Consider the following 13,857-nt stretch of genomic DNA (forward strand, 5'->3'; position numbering starts at 1 on the left):
TCCCCCTCCCGCTGCCACCCCTGGCATCTCCTTTCCTGGGAACTTTCTCCAGCCACTGCATTCTGGTCTTCCAAGTCCAGAGCAGGCTATGAATTCCAGGACATTAACATTCACGCTCCCTTGGGGCAGCCCAGGACCCCATGGTGGGAGTTGCCCTATAAACACCCCAGCTCTCTTGCCCCCGGATGGAGGAACTCTCTGGCACATGCTCTCCCCAGTGTCCTGGACGTCCTCGTCAGGAGCAAGCTCTGGTTCCCACATCGCTGACTAACCCTTGACTGGCTGCCTTCCCTGTCCACTTCACTACAGTGTTTCCTGTGTCTCCCCAATAAATGACTTGCACTGACTCCTCGTCTTGCGATGTGCTCAGAGGGGGAGGGGGCCAAGCCAACATAGTGCCCAGTCACAGTGTAACGAGTGTGCACCCTCTCTTTCACAGGATTGCAAACGAGGGTAAAGGATAGATATGGGGCCAAAGATGGCAAGTAGGGCCTTGTGACTGTTCCACACCCCCTCTACTGGGCGCTGATAGCCAGGAGTCAGTGTCTCTTCACCAAGGGCGTGTACCCCTGGTTTTTCATTGTCTCCACCTGGCCTGTGAAATTCGTTGATTATTTTTTCGGCACCTTTAGGCATTTGAGTGTTTTTGTCTCTCAAATAACTAGAATTTTGCAGTTAGAAGAAGACCTGAAGATTATCTCCCAGAAGCTCTTCATAAATGAAGAGAGACATGAACATGTTACACAGCTCGCTTAAATTCGTTCCTTTACCACAGCATCTGAGATACTCCCAGACTCTATGCCTCCTCCCTTGCCAGCTACTCCACAGAGGTGGCTTTTCCTCTGCAGGAAGCACAGCCTGACAAGTCAGGAGACCGGGTCTGAGTCCTCCTCTCTCCCGTCCCCCTACTGTTGTACAGTCTTGGGCAAGTTCCCACCCTGTCCCACTCTGTCAAATGGCAGAGGAGCTGGCTGAGGCCTCCATGCCAGTCCGGCTTAGTTGCTTTGATGCCCTCTCTCTCTCCTTTTCAGTTTAGCAGTTGAAGAAGTGGGCGTGAAGCTGGAGACACGTTCATCAGTCTGGCCCCTTCTATTACCTCTCTCCATCTTTGTCCCTGGATCATTGTTCTTCTTAAAACAAGTTCTCGAACTGTAGCAAGCATGAAAACCAATGGAGACCTTAGCCAAAAAACAAATTCCTGGGTCTGCTCCCCAAACAGGCTGATTCCAGCCAGACTGGGTGTTACTCAAAAGCTTGCATGTCTCCCAAGTCCCCAAGGGTTCCGATGCTACACACTTTGAGTATCACTGCCTTATAGGAAACACCCAGGAACCAGGCACAAAAGCCTGGAGCAGATGCAGGATTTCCTTAGAGTGAATGCAATTTACAAAATGAGGGTTTTACCTTCTCTCTTAAACCTGCAGCGATCTTGTGGATAGACGCTCCCCCGCTTCTCCTCCTCCACCCATGTTTTTGTGTGGCACCTGATTCCTAGCCAGGACCCACTGAGATGAATAGGACCTCAGCCTTAAGGAGCAGCTTTGAAGAGAAGGACAATTATCATATGATTTCTCTCATCTATGGAACATAAGAACTGGGAAGAAAGGGATAAAGAAAGGGGGGGTAATCAGAAGGGGGAATGAAGCATGAGAGACTATGGACTGAGAAACAAACTGAGGGCCTCAGAGGGGAGAGGGTGCGGGGGAATGGGATAGACCGGTGATGGGTAGTAAGGAGGGCACGTATTGCATGGTGCACTGGGTGTTATACACAACTAATGAATCATCGAACTTTACATCGGAAACCGGGGATGTACTGTATGGTGACTAACATAATATAATAAAAAATCATTAAAAAAAAAAAAAAAGGAGCAGCTTTGAGCTCTAAGCTCCAGATTCCCATCTGGGCCCTGGGGAACAAGCTGCATCACCTCCTTTGAAGGGGTTGGCAGTGTGCTAGCTGCAGTCCCCTTAGCCTAACTGCATTAGTGAGACAAAGTGTTTCCTAATCCGCCATGTTGTACAGTTCTGTGTGAAATAAGGCTCAGCTTAGAGTCTGTGTGATTTGCTTTGAAGATCTGCCTACAGTGCTTTATTGTACTCATTACTTGAGTTCTCGTTATCTACTTGCAGATTTGTTTGGACGAGCATTGTGTGCAATTATGTTCTTCTAGAGAATTGTCTCTTTTATGTTCTTGGATGAATAAAAAATTCACGTAGAAGCACTTCCACGTCTACAGCAGAGGAACAGACCTGGCTTCTTGTGTTGAGTTTCAGTTTCTCAGCTTACATATTGTCAGGGAGATAATTATTAGTCTGGCAGGTTTGGGATCTTTTTTTATGTCTGGAATAAGAAAGCCACACGAGAGGTGTTGAAATTAAAAACTGCGAATACCAAAATGCACCTGATTAATTCAGGTTTTTTTTAATTTACAGGCAAAAAAAAAACGTTTTGGCAAAATTGTTCCTCCTCCACTGTCTGCATAGTAGGGTTACAGATTTACTCACACTAGCGCTTTGGAAATAAACATACGCATGCACACACAAGTAGAGTTTCTCTGTTTCTTAAAACTGATCTAGACTTCTTCACAAAGCTCCACTGACTAAAATTAAAAAAACAACCAAACAAATAAACAAAAAGCAACTCTAAATTCAATCCATTAAATTTAGTCTACTTAAATAAACGTTGTCTATTAAAGTTCAACCACATTATTGTAAGCCTTAACTGATACCTTTAGAACCTCAGTCTTTCAGATTTGGCCACCATCCACTCCCTCTTCTCATTTCCCACCCCTCTCTTTCTCAAGGAGTCTGGGAGAATAAGGGACAAATGTGGCTTCTGGGAACTCAAGATGAAGGATTTGTGCCTGCCTTGGCATAACCGGCCTCTTCTGCTACCAGGACTGGTGGTCACTGATGATTAACAGGTCCCACAGCTCTGGGCTTTTCAGAAGGGTGCCTCTGCAGCATTTCACAACTCCAGCCTCTTTTTGCAAGTTTTGAAAGCCATCCTGAGGCTCCTCATGTCAACCATAGACTTGCGCCAGGCACTTTTCCATTGCTTCATTGAGATTTGGAGGAGTTTCTGGACCACTGCACAACAAAGACCATGGAAGCCAATAGCATTGCCTCAAGTTCACTGCCACCCACTCTGTTGTGCCATCTCTCCAGTAGGCCACACTGGGCATAGCCAAGGCAGATACTCAGCCAGCATTCACCAGTATGTCTATACCCATTATTAAAACATTGCAATATTTTCATGCTTGTTGGTTAATAGCCACTGTTTCGAGTCATTGACATATCCCCCATTACAACAACCCTTTACCAGCATGTCCTTGCCTCATTAAAGATGGTAAAGCCCCCAGGATAACTCCAAGACACAGCTCAACTTCATGTCTAGACTCCAATTGGTCTAGATGATTCTGGTTATTAAATATTTTGAACATTACCTCTGAACACAGATGCATGTGGCTGTTCCTCTCCCTTGTTTGTTTGGGGTTGTATGCTGCCCAGTATTTCTGAAGGCCACTGCCATCTGCTCGGAGTGGTGGAAATGATGTATAATAAAGAGTTGGGACCGGCCATAATCAAATGACTGCTCTTTGTCTTCTCCTGCAAAGAGTCCCAGGCTAGAAGAAATGAACTATAGGATTTTCACTTCTCTGAATTGTAGATTCCTTTGACAGTAGGGCAACAAGGATTATGGACCAGCTAGCATGGCCACAGGGCTCTCTTCTTTATACCACATGGGAAATCTATGATCTGACACATCTGGGTTTGATTCTTGATATGCCAAAGCAATTGAGAAAAGCATCTCTCCATTAAACTAACTTTCTCTAGCATTCCATTTGGAGCAATCCAATCTCTTCTCACCACAAACCATACCATACCTTGGGCTGATTAGAGAGGAGATCATGAGCAAGGAAATAGAAAAAGACACAAATAATTTCCAAAACATTATCCCCATTTCATCTGTGTTCCAACTTTGATTCTAGAAGCAGCTGTTTTGGGTAAGTCAATAATGGTTTCAGAAAGAGTACCAATGTGTCCTCTACCACATGATCTGCTATCATATATGTATGTGTCATTATAAAATAAAATCAATCTAATAACGTGTTTTGGGGATATCTATTTTCCCAGCTTTTCAGCAACACAGTCTTCACAATTAGGAGGCAGAGTTATTGCCTCTGAAGACTGTCATGTCTAGCTGGAGGGACAAAATCAGCACCAGAAAATAGTTCAAGATTGAATGAGCACTAAATTCTCTCACATTCGGAGAGGGGGGATCAATATGGGCCCCTGAGAAAATTTCTGGAGGAAGTGAGAAGTGGACAGGGCCTTGAAATATGAATTTCATATTTTTGAATCAAGAGTTGAATATACTTTCCCCCTAAGACTAGGAAGTAGGCAAAGATGTTCCCCTTCACCTCTCCTTTTCAACATCATACCAGAAGTACTAGCATATGCAGTAGTTCAAGAAAAGGAATAGTAAAAGTTATACATATTGGGAAGGAAGAAATAAAACTGTCTCTTCACAGATGGCATGATCATTCAGGTAGAAAATTCAAAAGAATTGACAAAAACTAAAACTAATGATGATTATAACAAGGTTGAAGGATATATGATTTTAGACAGAAGTCCATCATTTTGCTATATGCTAGCAATGAAAATGAATTTGAAATTAAAAACACAGTGCCACTTACACTAACACCCTAAAATACTTAGGTGTAAACCTAACAAAACATATACTGGATTTATATGAGGGAAACTACAAAACAGTGATGGATGAAATCAAAGGACTAAACAAATGCAGAAATACTCAATGTTTGTGGATAGGAAATCTCAATATTCCCAAAATGTCATTTCTTCCCAACTCAATCTATAGATTCAGTGCAATCCCAGTCAATATCCAAGCAAATTATTTTTTGGTTATTGACAAGCTGATTCTAAAATATATGTGGAGGGGCGCCTGGGTAGTGCAGTCGTTAAAGCGTCTGCCTTCAGCTCAGGGCGTGATCCCGGCGTTCCGGGATCGAGTCCCACATCGGGCTTCTCTTAAAATCTTTAAAAAAAAAAAAATATATATATATATATATATGTGGAGAGGCAAAAGACCAACACAATAGCCAACACATAGTAAAGAAGAAAAAAGTCATGCAAGACTACCACTGCCTGACTTTAGGACTTACTAGAAAGCTATAGTCATTGAGACAGTGTGATATTGGCCAAAGGAAAGACAGATGGGCCAGTGGTACCAGATAGCCCAGAAATAGACCCAAATAAATAAAGTCAACTGATCTTTGACAAGGGCGCAGAGGCAATACAATGGAGCAAAGATGGCCTTTTCAACAAATGGTGCTGGAACAACTGGATGTCCACATGCAAAAAATTAATCTAGACACAGACTTTATACCTTTCATAAAAATTAACTCCATGTAGAAACACAGACTCAATGGAAATATAGGTTGAGAAGGGAGGAGAGAGGTCTGCATTAAGCATGGGAGGAGAAAGAGTATCCAGCAAGAGCATATAAAGACAAGAGATGAGGGTTAAGACCCAAACTTTCGGAAGCCCAGTCTTTAAGGTATGGGCAGCAGAGAAAGAGCCAGAGAAAAAGGTTGAAAAAGCTCAGGGAGTTCTGAAGAGAATTAAGGAAGAACTTGTGCCATAGAGACTATACCTTTAATCTATGGGAATTTTACCTTCAAATGCCCATTCCGAACCATTTTTCTTTGAATGTATTCTATCTTCACCAGCAACCCTAAGTAGCAGTCCTCTTCAGTGAGGCCATCTGAAATTCAGACAAGCCATCATGAACAGGAATCACGGCTCCCAGAAATAAACCAAATTCTGGTCTTCCGGAGTATATAAACCTGCAGGGTGCCTAATGATGCCGTAGATTTTTAAGAATAATCTTTAAAATGCTGTGCAAGGGTTTTCAGGGTTTTTTTCTTCTTTTTGATGACATCTAAGGTAAATAACATACATATACATTCAGTCATAGGATGGCCACCTTAAACCCCGAGTGACTAAGTACTAACACCTCATTTCTACACCCATATTTCTGCCTACACTGATGTTTACATTGGCAAATTTAGTTTGTCGTGAGCAGAGGAGGAAAACAGAAGGGTCAACACTTCAAAGTGATATCTCAGCGTTCTATATCATAGGGTCTTGCCTTAATTCAAATACAGAAATGGGGTTGATCGTGTTAATCCTTTCATGGTACTTGGAAATCTGAATGTGTTCAGTGCAAAACAACCTAGACAGCAGCAGTATGTCCAAAACTCACATTAAGAATAGCAATTCACTGGGGCACCTGGTGCCTCAGTCGGTTAAGCATCCGACTCTTGATCTCAACTCAGGTCTTACATCTCAGGGTCATGAGCACAAGCCCTGTGTTAGGCTCCATGCTGGGGATGGAGCCTGCTTAAAAAAAACTAGCAATTTACTTACACTACAACATCATCTGTATATTAAATTAAAGGTGTGGGTTTGAATTTTAACAAATCTGTTATTTGGAATGTAGGTTGTAAATTTTTTTTTGGTTTCACATTTGCAAGTGAACCCTGGTGGAGCCATGGGAGGTTTCGCCATTAAAATGGATCCTGCCTTTCCCATAAAAAGGTCTGACAGCCACCAATATTTCCAAGGCCTGTTCATGAGACTGTTTTGTTTTGAATTTGAAACTCTACTTCCACAATAGCTAAATTGTGGAAGGAGCCGAGATGCCCTTCAACAGATGACTGGATTAAGAAGATGTGGTCCAGGGGCGCCTGGGTAGCGCAGTCGTTAAAGCGTCTGCCTTCGGCTCAGGGCGTGATCCCAGCGTACCGGGATCGAGTCCCACATCAGGCTCCTCCGCTGTGAGCCTGCTTCTTCCTCTCCCACTCCCCCTGCTGTGTTCCCTCACTCTCTGGCTGTCTCTCTGTCACAGAAATAAATAAAATCTTTAAAAAAAAAAAAAAAAAAAAAGAAGATGTGGTCCATATATACAATGGAATATTACTCAGCCATCAAAAAGAACGATTTCTCAACATTTGCTGCAACATGGACGGGACTGGAGGAGATAATGCTAAGCGAAATAAGTCAAGCAGAGAAAGACAATTATCATATGATTTCTCTCATCTATGGAACATAAGTAGGAAGATCGGTAGGAGAAGAAAGGGAAGAAGAAAGGGGGGATAAACAGAAGGGGGAATGAAACATGAGAGACTGTGGACTCTGGGAAACAAACTGAGGACTTCAGAGGGGAGGGGGGTGGGGGAACGGGATAGACCGGTGATGGGTATTAAGGAGGACACGTATTGCATGGTGCACTGGGTGTTATACGCAAGTAATGGATCGTGGAACTTTACATCAAAAACCAGGGATGTACTGTATGGTGACTAACATAATAAAAAATTATTTAAAAAAATGAAACTCTACTTCTCCATCTGGAAGCTGGTATTTTTAGATTGTTAACTTTGTTGTATTCCTTTCCTTTTCAGATAAAGTTATCGGACTTCGGTTTCTGTGCTCAGGTTTCTAAAGAGGTGCCTAAGAGGAAATCACTGGTTGGCACTCCCTACTGGATGGCACCCGAGGTGATTTCTAGGCTACCTTATGGGACAGAGGTAAGGGGGTGACAGTCATTGTTTGAGGGTGGCTGAACAGGCTCAGGGATGCAGTGGTTCTGAGAGAGAAAATGACCACAGATCAGGTTGATGACATTTGACTCCCTATTTGCCCCCCATTCACTAGACTTGTCACAGAGTAGGTTGTGGCAGGAAAGGGACTGGCCACCATTGAGGAAATTGACACAACATTGATCCAGATGCATTTATTGAGGTCCTAAACAGACACTGTGGGTGGGGGAGAATCACGCAAACTCTGACCCCACCCTCAGTGGCAGGCATACTCCAAACAAGGCAATGCAACTTGAAACATGGCCAGAAATGCACAGATGAGCAGATGTCATGACTCGAAGGATAGTGGGTCAGAGAAAGCTCTGCAAAATAGAGGTAATATTTGGCTGAGCAGTAATGTTTTCCCCTAGAAAAAATTATATATGAATATTATAGCGCATTTTAAAATAGGGCACAATTTCTGTTTCCCTCGGAAAAGAAACAATTGCTCGTAATCTGTTAAGGGATAATGTTTGGGTATGTGAAAATGAGGGGCCAGAAGGAGAGGAGGAAAAGCCTTCTAGAGAGGGAGTACTGTGAGCGAAGCCCTGAGGCACGCAAGTCTACGCACACACACGGCAGTAAGGAGCTCGTTCCGGCCGGGCACACAGCGTTTCCACACATTATGGTGCAGAAGGCGATTCTAAGAGAGGAGAAGCATGGAGAGGTGGCATGGACCAGTGAACTAAGGATATCGGCATAAGTGAAGGCGGACTCTGCTCTCTTTCCCTTGTTCGCTTGCCCTTGAATGAGTACTCGACTTGTCTGTCTCACTGTGGTCCCAAGAGCATAAATTCTCAGGGAAGATCACAGCAAGTGTTACAACAGGAATGCAGCTCACTGATAAGAGGTGTAATGAGGCTGGGATGGGCAAGCGGCTGTCCCTGGGAATTGATAGCTCAGCTGTGGTTTCTCATTGTCCTGACTTCCCATTCTGCACTCAGACAGGATTGCTTGTCATCTCTTCCTTTTCTTTTCTCTGTTCCCTGAAAATGGTTTTATAAAGCAGGGTTTTGTGCCTGCTGCTTCAAAATGATAAAATCCAAAGGAAAGAACCCCAATGTAGGGAAGGAAGAGCTGTTTTTAAAAATCAAATTAATAAAAGGATCAGCGTATATCATGATGTGCAATGTAGCTTTCTGCTGTTTGTTATGAATATGTCAGATGCCTTTTTTTTATGATTTAAATGCAACTGTCTTCTCTATGTTCATAACATACAATTTGGGTGTTTTTGTCATCTGCCCTGATAGGTAACCACCAAAGTTAGCAGTAAAAAAAAAAAAAAAAAATAGTTCTGAACTCCAGAATGTTAAGATATTCTTGTGTACCTAAATGGCAGACTCTTCACTGAAGTTGTCTTTAAAAAGCAAATGAATACACTATATGTTAATTAAATTGAATTTAAATAAAATAAAAATAACAATTTTTAAAAAAGCAAATGAAGACCGTTAACAACAGCTTGGTAACTTGGCACTTCAGTCTGTAAATCTGTGCTATAAGTTTTGAAAGTTTACAAATACCACCTGAATTAGAAATGGGTATGAATCTGTTGGGTCTCCTGGATGCATCCAACATTTCAGAATATTCTCCTTGCCTGAGATAACCATTGGATTGTGCCTAACAGGTGGACATCTGGTCCCTCGGGATCATGGTGATAGAAATGATCGATGGCGAGCCCCCCTACTTCAATGAGCCTCCCCTCCAGGCCATGCGGAGGATTCGGGACAGTTTACCTCCAAGAGTGAAGGACCTACACAAGGTGAGAAGCAGCATCTGTTGCTGACGTTTAAAATCATTCTTAGATTTTTTTTTTCAGTCTCTCTGTAGCTTTAAAGACTCACATATCATATCCAGGAGCAGATCGTGGCTTTTGGGCATGGAGCTTGGAATTAGAATCACTCGGATTCAAATCTCTCCTCTTCCTTTTCACTCAGTGGGCAAAGGATTCAGCCTTTCCATCTCTGAAGTTTGTCTGGAAAATGGGATACAATTGGCTCCTCTGTTGTAGGGTCGGCTGGAAATGTAAATGAGGCACTCCATGAGAACTCCCTCGCTGAGGACCTGTGACATACGGGGGACTGTTCTAATTACTGCGGATACTGCAGCACAAGACCTGAGATTTCCTGGCTCTCATGGAGCTTGTGTTTTAGTTGGGAAGGCAGATGGTAAATAAATATAATATAAATAATGATATGATAAATATGATAAAATAATTTCATGCTATGAAGCAAACACTGTAATGCAGTGGAGTCTGCAGGAGGAGGGAGTGGGAGCTTGTTTAGGTTGGAGGTTGAAAGAAGCCCTTTCTGGGGACAGATCATCTGAATTGTGAATATGAATAGAAGGAGGGAGCAAGATATGCAAAGATCCAGGAGAAGAGTTTCTGAGGCAGAGGGAACAACAGGTGCAAAGGCCCCGTGCCAAGATGGAAGGCTTCTGTGGCTGAGCGAAGTGAGCCAGGGGAAAGGGTAGACATGTCAGGGAGGGGAGCAGGGGCCAGATCGTATAGGGCAATGAAGGGCATGGCTAAGAGACCAAGTACCGTCTTCCCTGTTTTCTAAGGATTGCCAAGTAGGATCAAGCTCAGAAAAATAATGATGTTGAGTCAAAGAACCACCAGTCTGGGAACTGCCGGTGGGGGTGGAGGGAAAGGGCTTGTTGGGAGGGAGTGGCCATTTCCACAGGATCATATAAACATTGACCCCACACATGCCTCCCCACCCCTCCCCTCTGCCTCATGGCACTAGGAGGAATTGAGGCTGCCTTTTAGGGGAGAATTACCCTCTCCCCTCACCCCCAAAACTTAGAGAAGAGCCCTAGTAGAATTACCCCTATAGTTATGTGAACTTGCAGGAAAAGAGGAGACTGCTTGAAATGAGCAGGAGTTTAAAAGTTTACTGCATTGGACTAAGTTTAAGTAATCGAAAGTGGCTAAAATAGCATGGTATCAAAATGGTCCCACACGCAATGGAAATGGCGTGACGTTCTTCCGAGTCACACACGAGAGCAGCCTTAATCCTAACGGTCAGAAACTAGACACTGCCCAAAGTTGTTTTCCAGGTGGATAAATAATATGTGGTATAATTTAACAGTGAATACTATACAGCAATGACAAGGTTAAATAAAGCTTTTATGGCACACCTCAGGGATGAATCCCACAGACCCAATGTTGAGTGAAAGAAACCAGACAGAGGAGAGCTGACAGTATTATACAACTCCATTTCTATAAAGGACAAAAGAGGCAAAATTAATATATGCTACTAGAAGTCAGGAGAGTGGTGACCCTTTGCAGGGAGATGAGTATTAACAGGAAGGGGGCCCAAGGTAGCCCCCTGGAGTGGTAGAAATGTTCTGTATTGTGATGAGGCTGGAGAGTAAATAGGTAGATATATCCACACACTACTGTAAGACATACACTTAACATTTATGCATTTGAATGTATGTAAGATACACTTCAAAAAGTAAGTTACAAGAAATTACAGGAAAACATACTGTCTGTGTCAGATATCCTTCCAGAACCCTGTTTGTTTTCAAGAAGGGGAAGTCCACAAAGCCTAGATGGTTGTGATTGTTAGAAAAATAAAACTATTCCATGTTTGTACCACACTTCATCAGATGGGTGTGACCAGTGCCTATAAATAGTAAGCACTCCATAATATCATTATTCCTATTATTATTTAATTTAGCAAATCGATGGTCATGTTTCATTGCCTAAAGGCAATTCATTTTTTATTATTTCAAGCCGGAAGAAGACAAAGAAGCACTCGCTTCAGCAACACATATACTGAAGAAGGTGAAGAAAACAGCATATGTTAATAAAGGCAGTACCTACTTATGCTTCCATAACTTCTCTCTTCTCAAGCTGACTTTCTAGAATTTGATGTCATTTGATAGAATGACTTAACTGGGAAGTGGCTGGGAAACCACTTTAGGGGAACTGGGTTGGGTTTCTGTGTTAGTCCTCAGGATGGGCTCTTGTGTTCTCACAGGTTTCTTCAGTGCTCCGGGGATTCCTAGACCTGATGCTGGTGAGGGAACCCTCCCAAAGAGCCACAGCCCAGGAACTCCTTGGACATCCATTCTTGAAACTGGCAGGTCCGCCATCTTGCATCGTTCCCCTTATGAGACAATACAGACATCACTGAGCAGAGGATTCAAATAGGTGGAAGAGCTAGATGAAGACATGAGAATAATTCAGGAGAACATGAGGAACATGAAAAAGGCCTGTGTACTTGAACCAGCTGATCGGTGGGACAATGTGATGACAGGCAGGGTTCAACAGACCAGGGCATCTTCTTGTGTCTTAAAACAGGCATCTCTCCACTGACAGCTGGTGTGGTCATTTGGAACACGGCTTTAATAAGTCATTATTATATTTTTCAGCCCTTCATCCAGCAAATCAGAAGGACTCAGTACAAACTCCGTTACGACATATCCTAGCCACATGCAGGGTAACGCATAGGATTTTCTATATTGAAAGAATACTTTTCTGGCAAAAAAAAAAAAAAGAAAAAAAAGGAAAACAAAAGCACTTTTTTCTTAATGGTAGCGGTGTAATGTATTTTGCAATGAATTTGTAATTTTTCTGTACGATAGTTTTGATAATTTATAGTACTTTGATGTCACGTAGCCATAGTATCAGTTGAAGTAATACTTGTTTACTAGCAAGAGTTTGAACAAAGCCTTTCCTACTTTTTTATCCCTTTCAGAGAACCAACGATTCTTTAGGAACTTTGAATACTGAATGACTCTCAATCACCGTCAGCTTTAGTAGAATATCTTTCTTATCTTAACAAGTGTCTTATGTGATGGAGGAAGAGTTAAGAGTGATGGTGATGGAGGTACACATTTCATTTATCCAACCAAAAATAACAAAATTCGAGCCACAGTAGGCCACCAAGCCACTCCTTGGGATAAAGCTAAATCTTTGGAAAAATCAATTTTTCCTTCAAGGCTATTAATCGCAGACCAGTGTTTGCACAGCAGGGTGTTTCCCGTCGTGCCCTCTCTCCAGTGGGTGCCATGTCCCCGTGTGGCCACATTTCCCACCAAGGGAACAATTTTCAGCGCTAGGATCATTGGACTCAGTTCCCCAAATGGAATGTTGAAGGAAGACTATGAGAATTCCAGTCTCACCATGGGAAAGGAGAGAGAACAGGGCAAGATGTTTGGTTTTGTTTGTCACTGTTTTGAAAACTCTGTATGCTAGCACACCAAACTCTTGTCTGTATTTACCTTCGTACCGCAGTATTAATTGCTATTGTTCCTGTATCGTGCCGGAAGTCAGGACCGACTCTAGAGGATGAATTAGGAAGGGGGTGTTTTTACCAGGTGTGTGTTCCGACTTCAGTTGTGACCCTGTTATAATGTGTTTCGACATAGGGGAGTTGTGCTGCTGACTAGATCTTCTTGAATGTTGATAAAAATGAATGACTACTACAATACACTTTGTGTTGCTTGTTGGATGAACTTGCATGTTAACTGTAGGCCAATATAGATTTGCCTTTAAAAACTCTGGAAGAGCTACACAGTCATCATTAGTTTCTATTAATTATGCATCAGAAAAAAAAAAAAAGCCATTTGTTACCAAACTGGAAAACCAGAGGCTTGTCTTAATGACTTCAACATACTGTAACAAATAGGAATTTAAATTTGTGAAAATACTCTGGTTGCTCTAAGCATAATTAAGAATTTTTGTAATTAATAGGTTGTTAATTATTTATTATAGCTAAAAAGGAAAAAAAAAAGGCATAAAATGACCTTCTACAGATTAGATTTTTCAGTTTTACCCCCAAACTGGAAATGTCTCACCATGAACAGGATCTATAATTTTGTTTCATAAAACAAAACAAATCAATGTTTTATGTAAAATATTAAAATATTAATATAAATATGTATGAATAAAAATCTAAATCCAGAAAATGGCCGTCCTAAAAGTTCATGGAACAGATTGTATTAATTTAACCAGGACTATGTAGAAGTAGAAAGAAAAAGAAAATCTTTTTTTAAGCAGAACAAATACTAAAAACCATTGCAGAAAATTGTGGATTTTGGATTCCAAACATTTTCAACAGTGTAACGGAAATTTTTCTGTAATTTTCTTATCACTGGGTATTTTATAAATATTCATTGAGTTTACCAAAAGTTACTGTAGCTTAAAAGGTTTTGTGAGCACTAACTATTGGCAGAAA

At 42.0% G+C, this 13,857-nt stretch overlaps 1 protein-coding gene across 1 annotated transcript in view; it reads left to right on the forward strand.

The window, feature by feature from the left end:
* Nucleotides 1-12,403, forward strand: part of PAK5 (p21 (RAC1) activated kinase 5) — a 101,084-nt gene extending 88,681 nt beyond the window's left edge. Inside the window, exons 6-8 of the mRNA XM_008703345.1 lie at nt 7,490-7,615; nt 9,291-9,425; nt 11,656-12,403. Of these exons, the coding sequence (XP_008701567.1) occupies nt 7,490-7,615; nt 9,291-9,425; nt 11,656-11,811 (417 nt within the window). The 3' untranslated portion in view covers nt 11,812-12,403. The remainder of the gene's footprint in view (nt 1-7,489; nt 7,616-9,290; nt 9,426-11,655) is intronic.
* The last annotated feature ends 1,454 nt before the right edge of the window (nt 12,404-13,857 follow it).

Source organism: Ursus maritimus, unplaced genomic scaffold, assembly GCF_017311325.1.
Source record: "Ursus maritimus isolate PB19 unplaced genomic scaffold, ASM1731132v1 scaffold_22, whole genome shotgun sequence".
In the NCBI taxonomy this organism is placed as follows: Eukaryota; Metazoa; Chordata; class Mammalia; order Carnivora; family Ursidae; genus Ursus; species Ursus maritimus.